The following is a 10,148-nucleotide window of genomic DNA, read 5'->3' as shown; positions in this document are numbered from 1 at the left end:
TTCCCACGTCAGGTCCTGATTAGGAAACAGGCCCCAAGAGTTAGGCTGGGGCAGAGGCCTCGCCAGGCGTGGGGAGAAGTCAGTCTTGTTCCTTCCTTGCTCCACCAAGAGGAAACAACTCAGTGGACAAGTTGATCCAGCTTGGGATTTAAACCCACTCACCGACTGAGGGAAGTACCTGGCAGAATTAGTTCCAAGGGTGAAAAAGAAGGGGGGCAGGCACTTATGGTGAACTGTCACCTAGTTCACTTCTCTGTCCCTTGGGCATTTTTCCAACCTTTTCTGAGTGTCTGCCATGTGCCAGGCACTAGGAGGAGGCTGACCACAAGCCTGGCATTCAGGTTTGCCATGATCAAGGGCCTTGAGCTTTAAGGGACCTTGGGGAACCTCTAGCTCATTTCACTGATGAAGCATCTGAGGTTCAAGGAGAAGACCTTGCCTGGACTCCTGGAAGTCAAGAGCCCTAAGTGGGTGGGTGCTCCGACCACCTCTCTGTGAGGCCGGCACCCAAGGACTCCTCTTACAAGTGAACTTCGGGAAGCCTCTCAGTTGGAAAGCAATATTCTGTAGCCTTAAGATCACCAGCCATGGAGCACATGCAGACTCAGCCTACAATGGCACAGCTGTCACCCTAGTGTTCGTTTGGGTCCAATGAGACAGGCTGCATCCCCACCTAAATGCACTCCTACCTTACTACCCCCACTCACCAACATGAAGGAGTGCTTTTTCTCTTTTCATCTTTTTATTTTGCACTATAAAAAAATAACAACAACAACAACAACAACACCCAGTAACATACTGCTTTTCTTCACATTCATATGGATTTTAGGAAATTATTGCCTTTTCCCCTGGAGAGAGAGACCTACAGACAAAAAAGTACCACATTACAAAATCTGCAAACCCCAGAAGTCCACAGCTTGAAGAAACCCCCAGGGGCAGGGAAGAAAACGTGTTTCACAAGAGACGAGACAAGCACACATTAAGGATAGCAAGCTGGGGAGACGACCATTTCAGTGCCACTGACCTGGACACGGCAGGTCCCTTTTTCTCTTGGCACCTGCTGCCACCCCCTCAAAGGGGTGATTTTTGGTCTAAGGTCTGAAGAACTCCTCTCAAATGACACAAGAGATGCTTTGAGGAGAGGGGCGACAAGAAAGGTTCAAGTATGAATAAGAAACCATGCGAAGTCCAAAGTCAGGGAAGAACCCACAGTGGAAAGGACACCCACATAGGTTGACGTCTCGCTGCTTCAACCATCTGCCTCCACCCTGGACCCAAGAGGAAGTCTCGGAAACATGGGAGGGTTCAAATCAGTGTCTAGATGGCATCCCTCCAAGCCCTGGAGGGGTTACTTTCCTGACTGGGTGGTGACCAGCTTATGCCCTGAAGCAACAGACAGATAAGGGAGACTGCCGAAGTTAAAAAAAAAAAGTAAGGTGGAAATTGTGCTTCCTTCAAAACAAATTGGCTTTGTCACTGCCTTTTCTCCCCATCTAGCAATTGCTCTCTCCCACGTTGCTGTGGGTATTTATTGCCTTAAGCTTGAAATGAAAAGGCGAGCTTGGAGGTGCAGGGCCTGGGCGGTCCTGAGAGGGCAGGGGGTCTGGAAGTACAGTAGTCGGCACACGCTGTGCTCTCATCATGGCTTGGCCTTCCTTCGGTCCCCAAAACCGATCCCCGCTGTCAGCGTGAAGTTCGTTTGCAAGCCTGGTGACCGCTCACGGTCCCACTGGGGCAGCGGGACAGAGTGAGGTTTTCAGTATTGCACAGGTATGAAATGTCCACGAGTTTAAAAAAGCAGAATCACAGCTGTTCTTGGGGGTGGGCCGGATCCCCCATCCTGGTTTTAGCAGGATGTGGCTGTGGCCATGGGGCTCCTGCCGAGCTCTGAGACTGTCGAGTGGGTGGGCACGGGGGCCAGCACCGAGGTAGGGAAGGTGCAGTAGGAACCCTGCAGGTCGGGGCTCAGTGTCTGCAAATGTGCTATGAATGAAGAGCTGGCTGCCTCCCCTTGGCAGGAGGGAGCCTGGGGCGTGGAAGGCAGGATCGCAGACTCATACTGTAAGAGCTGGCCCATGAAGCCGAAGTTGGGCGAGACCACGCCCCTCCGCTGCTTGATGTAATCGAAGGCGTCCTTCAGGCGGAACTGCTTGGCCTTCATGAGGTAAGCCATGCAGATGGTGGGCGAACGGGAGATCCCAGCCTCACAGTGGACCAGGACCTTGCCTCCCTTTTCCCTGACACAATCTGGAAGGAAGAAAAGGCAGTGAGGATGAGTTGGGACTGGAACCCAAAGGCAATGCCAAGATACAAGAATTAAACACAAAAGTGACCTAGTCATCAAAATGTCACATCTGTCCAAGAGCTGAGGATCCCCCCCGCCAGTCTCTAATGCCCACTGGCAAGGACAGAGCTTAGGGGGTCCCCTCAATGTCTATCCCCCCAAGTAGGGCCTTTCTAATATTCAGAGGTGCTTTCCTGTTCTCCAGGATACTCGCACAGACTCTGCCCCCAAAGGTGCTAGACCTGGGGTGATAATCCTTTCCTGGAGATGCCATGCTAACTTGGGTTCCACGGATGGGTTTTAAGAGGGCACTGGAGGGGCGCCTGGGTGGCACAGCGGTTAAGCGTCTGCCTTCGGCTCAGGGAGTGATCCCGGCGTTATGGGATCGAGTCCCACATCAGGCTCCCTCCACTATGAGCCTGCTTCTTCCTCTCCCACTCCCCCTGCTTGTGTTCCCTCTCTCGCTGGCTGTCTCTATCTCTGTCGAATAAATAAATAAAATCTTTAAAAAAAAAAAAAAAAGAGAGAGGGCACTGGAAAATCCTTGACATTGTGTGCAAATTTATTGGGTAGGTACATTTTTCTGAGAGGGTCCCAGGTTCAAAGACTGACTCAGAAAAGCAATTCCTGCCTCTTGGTATCTGATTCTCATGGGGAGGACCTAGCCCCTGTCTCCTGCTAGAGGCCGGCCAGCCTCCATGGGCACCCTGTCTGGCTGTGCCAGGGCGGGATGCCTGGCTCAGCTCCCAGGGTTCCCACCACCAAACATACGAGAAATAGTGCACAGCCACTAATTATAGCCCTGGCTAAGTGACGCTCACTAGACCAGAGGATATAAACGGCTTTCGCAAACCCCATCTTGCACAGCAACAGGAGTCGCTGCTATAAAGCTACCACCAGCAGTTAGCATTCTTTAGCTCAATATGACAAGGGGGTGCCCTCCTTTTCTGTTCCACTCCTCCCCCCGAAAGAACTACAACAGTTAAAAATGAGGGGCAAAAGGTTACACACATATATACACATCAATCAAAAACCACAAAAAAACAGTCTTTCCAATTCCCTCTCTTGCTAGTGAGGAAACAATTACAACATGACAACACAGGAAGTCTGATGTACCTGGTACTATGTAAGGCCGCAGTGTGCAAAAACACTTAAGATTTTGAAGGGCAAATAAAGTCAGCTCCCTTACCTAACTCCCTCCTCCAGTTCAAGATGTTTGCAAATGAATCTGTATCATCTAAAAGATCCAGTTTCTGAGGAGTCAGGGAGGAACCCCAGAGTTTCCCCAACAGAACAAAAGTCCCAAAGGACACACTCAGTGTAGCTCATTAGAGTACCCCCAATTCAGTCTGACTCAAAAGAAAAAAAGTTCCTGTAAATTAGTTCAAAGGGGACCCCAACCCTTAGGATTGTAGGGTCATGACTCTGATTTTCCTTTGCTCCTCGTAGACTAGCTTTTAATTGCCCAGTGCCACGTCCAAGAGAGCAAAGGGCCCGGAGTCTGTTGCTTCTACTCTATCCCTCAGGGCTTGTCTACCATGTGGCCCTCCCAGGGCCCTCCCCTGGGAAGGGGTCAAGTGCATGGTATGGGCTCAGTCCCCCTTTCACCAGCAGGGCAAGGAGTCTGGGGAAAAGCATCCTGTGCTTTCAAAAGGCCGTGGGTTTGTGCGGTTGTGTACATAATACACAGGATGGGGAGGGAGGCTTCTGAGAAATGGATGGGGGCGGGTTTCATGACCTCACTGAGTAGCTATCTAGGTAATTAAATAACAGGCAGAGAAGGGCAAGGCATTCCCAGGGTCAGGGAGACAGCATCAAGGGTTTCCCATTCTGAACCTATCATTTGGGCTGCCTCTCAGAGATCCAAAGGAATCATCTCAGCCCAGAGGCTCAGAGGACCAGGACAGGCTCAGCCTTCTGCCTCTGGCGACTTTCCCAGTGGGTTTCCTATAGAGAAGAAACCACATGTGATGAGCACAGGGGGGTCCTCTTAATTGCTACCTGCCCTAAATAGTTATTGCCATGTGGCTGAAGGGGGTCCTCTTAATTGCTACCTGCCCTAAATAGTTATTGCCATGCCCAACACCTGCCTTTCCCCCTCCAAAAGCCCTCAACACAAGATAAGGAAAATCACATATCCACTTCAACAACTACGCATGTGAAAGGGAAAGAAGACAAGGCCACAAGGCTGGGGAGCAGTGCCTGCAAATCTGAAACAGAAAAAAGTCAGCCTCCCTGGTGAGGCAGAGAAGTGGGGAAAAGGGAAGCTGTCAAAGGAGGGAACAATCCAGCCTATGCTGAAAAGGTGGAAACCCAAGACCCAGAGCCCTTTCCAGGCAGAGAGGCCAGAGGTTTCCAGGCCTGCCCAGGGGAGTAAATGGTAACTGCCTAACACGACGTATAGAAGATGCCGACTTTCCTGTGCACGGAGCATGGAGCGTGATCAAACACTATCTTTAATCCAAAATTAGCTGAAAATGCAAAACAAATTGCCCCTAAAGCAGTCTGCCAAAAGCTGTGAAAAGCTGCCAGGGCCCTCGGGGCTCGGTGTGTAAGTAATGCTCTCTCAATCCTTCTGTTTGCTTTCTAAAAATGCCCCAGCCTATGTAGGAGCACAGTGAGGATCGTTCTTTCCTTCCCTTGCTTCCCTGGCGTGGTGTGTTCTGCACGGACACACTCTGCTTCCCGCCCAGCTAGGAAAAATAACAAGAGCGGCACTGAGTATCGCCATAAAACTATATTAATTCATTTATCTTGCAAATTAAAGCTCCTATTAATAGCAGCTCGAATCCTCCCCTCTGCCTCTTTGGTGGCTGCATCCCTTCCTGGCTCCAACTCTTGGCGGTTGCACATACGAGACACTTTTCTTCTTGGCAAAGGGAGCCTCCATCAGTACCTCAGAACAGAGAGCAGGTGCCCCTATGGGGCTCCCCAAAAGACTGAGGGCGAATGACTGAACCTACCAATGAAGTCTATTGCTTCTTGAAAGTGGGAGCTAATGTCGGCTGTGTGGCTGTCTTCCACGGGGAGCCATTTGTAGTGTAGGTGGGTAGGGCAGGACTCGGAAATCCGCCGTGAGACATTCAGCAGGGCCGTGATGTGCAGGTTGGCGAGGAACTCGCACTTGGATGCATGGTAGGCACTTCCAAGGTAGAGGAACGGAAGGATTTCAACTGGGCCGCCCTGGAGGGAGGGGCAGAGGACAGCCAGGAAATATTGGATTAGCTTGCTTGGTTAGGAGAGGAAAAAACACAGCCCTGACCTACTTGTAAGGTGGGAGGTTCCCTTTCAGGTTTCCAGGTAGAGTTCAGAGCCAGGGTATGGTTCAACCCAGAGTGTGGGTGGAGCCTCCATCCTGGCAAACTCTCCACCCGACGTTGCTGCCTTGTGACTCAGTGACGGCAAAGCCCACACAGCAAAGATTTTTCATTTTCTTACACATATGGAGGTAGGAAATGCTAGCGGCCTTCCTGTGCTGACAAGGATGAGAAGACGTGCGTGAAGGGGAAGAACTGAGAGGCTTATGCTCACGTTCTAGCTGCCCCGACAGCACCAGCGCAAGCCTTCTAACCTTGGGGCAGCCAAGATGAAACAGGTAAAAACCCAATGAGACAAGTACCCCCACTTTTTCCTGATACTTTCATGGTGTATTTCATCAAACCTAGGACAGTGCTGATCGATCCCAAGATACACGTGGGTTTCAGAGATGTTAAAGTGTGCCCCCAGAAACGATGCTTCTTGGAAGTGGAAATGACCACAGTTTACCTGGAATCCCTAAAGAAAAGTTATTAAGCCAAGGGGCGAGGGGCTTCTCCTACCCCTGATCTTCGTCATGTGGGACTCAGGGTTCATGAGAGATGCTTCCGTCATCACCCTTTTGGAAGGCCACCCACACACCAGGTTTCCAGCTAAGGAAGATCCCAATTAGAAGCTGAGACCATCTACCCTGAGGCAAAGTTAAAAACAGCTAGCTGGTCAGACTCTGGCAGTCTTAGCAGCTCAAGAGTGGCAAGAAAAACCAGTGATAACTGGAACAATGGGAGGCCCCAGAGATTGAGAGAGAAACAGTGGGCGGGGGTGGGGGGCAGTGGCTATGTCTTTGGGAGGCTTTCCCATATCATCCATCCGCTTCCTGTGTTTCCATTTCCTGTCCCAGAATAAAAGTGGAACAGAAACTCTGCCAGACTCATAATACGGAAAGGGGCATAAGATGAGGGCCAGCAGAAGGCAATTCTCAAATTACCTGGCATGGGGTGTGTGCTTTTTCTTTCCTGAGAAATCAAGTGTTCAAGCAAAGGCCAGTTTGGCCACTTGGAAGAAAGTGAGAGGATTTTACCAAAGATAGTAAGAGTAACAATCAGGTTTTTTGGTTTGGTTTGTTTTAAAGCAGGCTCCATGCCCAGTGAGGGGCTTGAACACATGACCCTGAGATCAAGACTTGAACTGAGATCCAGAGTTGGATGCTTAACCAACTGAGCCTCCCAGGCGCCCCAACAACCAGTATTTTTATTAGCACCTACTGGAGCTGGCCCCTGCACTTAACACTTTAGATGTACCTCCAGAGATCTCTCCCTCTCTTTAGTGCCTGGAAAACACTGACACACCAGGCCTGGGACCCTATCCAATTACTTCTAAAGCCTAGAACAACACACCCCTGAAACCATGTGTCTTTCTTTTTCTGAATCCTCTGTTTAGATTCAAGAGGAAGAAAACAAAGGCCTTCAGAAACCCCAAAGGTTAACACGACCTTGCGTGGCTTCTCTCAACGCAGAAGCGCTTCTAAGAAATAGCACTAGGGGGTTCCCCAGATGAACCTTCGAGACACGTCAGGGCCTCCCCAGTCCTTTCTTGGCCAAAGGTCTGCTGTGCCTTCACAACATCCTGACAATTCTTGTTTCTCTTTCACTTTCTGAGAAGTGAGGGGAAAACACCACCCAAACAAACAGAAAATGGAAATCTAGCTAAGCCACATGCCCATGGCTTGAATGCTGAGGGTTCATCATACGCTGTATTTTTTAATAAAGGAAAACAAACAAAATAATAACCCTGGCACCTTGCCAAGCTAATAGACTTCCTGACCAGGGATCCCATTCAAGGGAAGTCACTTGGATTTACTGGGAAGTTTATTCCCAGGGGCAGAGCTCTGCTCATGCCAGGCAGCGTCCAGACGTCTTTCTTCTTAGGATCTGGATAAGTACTTATGTTGTGGGAAACACTTGAAAAGCTCCTCCCAAGTCAGGTGCCTAGGATGGCCCCTTTCCAAAAGAAGTTCTGTTTCTGTGGAAAACAGATCGAGGTCTCGAAAAGAACCAGAGTTAAGAGAAGGGAGGCGTTCTGGGCCTACTGTGCCAGGAGCCCAGTCATAGGATTCTTGCAAAGAGATCATCTCCAGCTGTGAGACACATTTTTCCCCCTCTGTAAAATGGGAAGGTAGGCTTTGAGCTCTAGTTTCTGCCAGATTTGGGTCCTTGCCCGCCTTTCCCTCATCCTCCAGCACTGGAGGGGGGGCCCTGACTGAGCCTTCCATACATCTTCAGCCTTTAAAGAATTGCCAGAAAGTAAAATTCTTTGAAAGAAAAAAAACCCACATGTGTTTGTACGAGCATGAAATCCTGTACAGTGTCTCTCCATCTTCTCTGGTTTCGGAATTTATGGCACTGTAAGCACCAGGAGCCCTTAGATCCTGCTTAGCCATCCAAACAGCAGTTTCTCCACAACCCTCCCCCAGCCCTGTTTCAGTTAAAAAGAACAAAAAGACACATCTTGACAGGTACTCAGGTGGTTTGCAGAAACTGCAGAGCATGAACAATTACAAAGAAGATTAACACAGGAAGCCTGAAAGTCAGCTCTGTAATGTCTTCAGGGAAACCTAAGCTGGTATTTTGAAGCCTCTCTGCACTTCCTAGGCCAGCTAATCATAATGTATCTTTCACTTCCCCTTCTCTCTAGAAGCTGTCAAGCATCCTGTGGCTCGTTTGCTCTTGTCAGCTTATTTGCTGGAAAGAAGCCCATTTACTCTTGGATGGAAAGTCAAGTTGGCAAGCAACGGCTCTCTGAAGCTAGAGGGCTCTGCCAACACCCTGATCCACAAAGGAACACACCAGTGCTCCTGAGCGGGGAGAGGAAGAGCCAGGGTGCTGGAGGAAGGCATGGAGCCAGCAGCCGAGACAGCGTTTCCATCACACTCACCTGGTCATAGGCTGGCCCATAGCTGACGCTCAGCACTGGTTTCCCACACTGGCTCACGAGGGCTTTCTCGGCTTCAACCTTCTCCTGTGAAATGGGTTGTACATCCACACAACATTCAGGATATTCCGAGTAGAAAGTCTCATATCCTCCTGCATGGTAAAAAAAAAAAAAAAAAAAAAAAAAAGGAAGATGTTAAGCATTGATTTCTCAGGCTTTTGGAAAATGTCCAGAATTAATCAATACCCTAAGTGTGGAAGAGTCAAGAATATTAAACTAATATAGATTCTGGTCTTATAAAAAAGTTGAGCCAAACCAACTAACAGCTTTAGGACAGAAATGGGCTACACACACACACACACTCACACACTCACACACTCTCTCTCTCTCTCTCTCTCTCTCTCTCTTTTCTAAAAAGTTATAGTTCAGAGGCAATGATTAACTTTTTGTGTCTATCAGAAGCAGCTGAAAGGAAATCTATCTGACATCTGGCAAATATTAACCAAATCCTTCCAGAAAACAAAAGCTATTTTCACTCGTTTGCCTAAAATGCAGGTGTGATTATACAGAATTTCATTCATTTGCAAGAAGAGAATCCTGAATTGGTCTGTTTCATCCTTAGCCCATTAGCTCTGAATTGGATTATAGATGGAACCCCCTCTATTCATAAGGGAATGGGGGCTAATATGAGGTTTAAGCTCAGTGCAATAAAACAGCCCTGCCCTTTCTCACTCCCAAGGTGCTAAAGAACACTGCTGACAATCCTCTCTATAGGTCTAATTTTGAGTAATCAATATAGTTAATTACCTTCCAAACGAACTGGAGGCATGAGGCCTTTAGAACTTAATTCTCAGTCCCAGTAAGTAAAAATTGTTTCTCTCCCCTTCAAGACCACCTACCCTTCCTTTCTATCTTCCTTAGCTTCCCCTCCTGATCTTTCTTCCCTACAGGTCCTCAAATGATAACTACCAGCAGGTATGACTGTAAAAATCCTTAATATTACATTTAAACTTCTCCAGGTAAAAACTACTGTGACCAAGTCACAGAAACTTGGGCATATTAAAGTCTCAGGCCCAGCACTCAGTGGGAAAGAACCAAATGAAAAACATGCCAAGTGCTGCCACGTGAATAGGCCAACCTCACTTCGGGGAAGCCATCACTCCCAATCCAAAAGGACCTAAGGGACTTCGGAGAGCCTCCGGAAAAGGTCTCCAGCCTGCTTCTATTTTTTTTTTTCTGACCCAGAGAATTAATTTAGGATCAAATCATCAATTAAATATGCATTCTGAGTCCATGTATTTTCCACAAAGTCCCCTCTTTCTTCTGTCTCCTGGTGTTATGATAGCCCCACAGTAGAGCACATGGTGGCCTTAAACCCCTGCAGTAGACAAATGGTTAATGGTTAACATGGCGGTCTCCAGCTCCCTCCCAGAAGCACGGCCAATTCCTAGAATGAGTCATCTTGCCATTACTGCTTCCTCCCAGCTTGCTGGAACTGCCCCCACCCCCACCGAGTACACTCAAATCTCCTCTGTGGTCACTTCAACAAAAACCCCATTGGGCCTCCCCAAATGAGCTTCTGGTCCTCCTGGTCACAACAGGAGACCACAAGCCAGAGAGTAACAGAGGTGGGAGGTGGTGGTGTTTGTGGCTTAGATCCCCGCCCCCCCGTTCCCCG

At 48.9% G+C, this 10,148-nt stretch overlaps 1 protein-coding gene across 1 annotated transcript in view; it reads right to left on the bottom strand.

Moving 5' to 3' along the window:
- Nucleotides 1-723: 723 nt before the first annotated feature.
- Nucleotides 724-10,148, bottom strand: part of DUSP5 (dual specificity phosphatase 5) — a 13,164-nt gene continuing 3,739 nt past the window's right edge. The window contains 3 exon segments of the mRNA XM_034663274.1: nt 724-2,247; nt 5,248-5,467; nt 8,474-8,622. Coding sequence (XP_034519165.1) covers nt 1,847-2,247; nt 5,248-5,467; nt 8,474-8,622 — 770 coding nt within the window. The 3' untranslated portion in view covers nt 724-1,846.

Source organism: Ailuropoda melanoleuca, chromosome 6 (assembly GCF_002007445.2).
Source record: "Ailuropoda melanoleuca isolate Jingjing chromosome 6, ASM200744v2, whole genome shotgun sequence".
Taxonomy (NCBI): Eukaryota; Metazoa; Chordata; class Mammalia; order Carnivora; family Ursidae; genus Ailuropoda; species Ailuropoda melanoleuca.
Note: the sequence above shows the minus strand (reverse complement) of the source record. Positions and strands in the feature narration are given on the sequence as shown.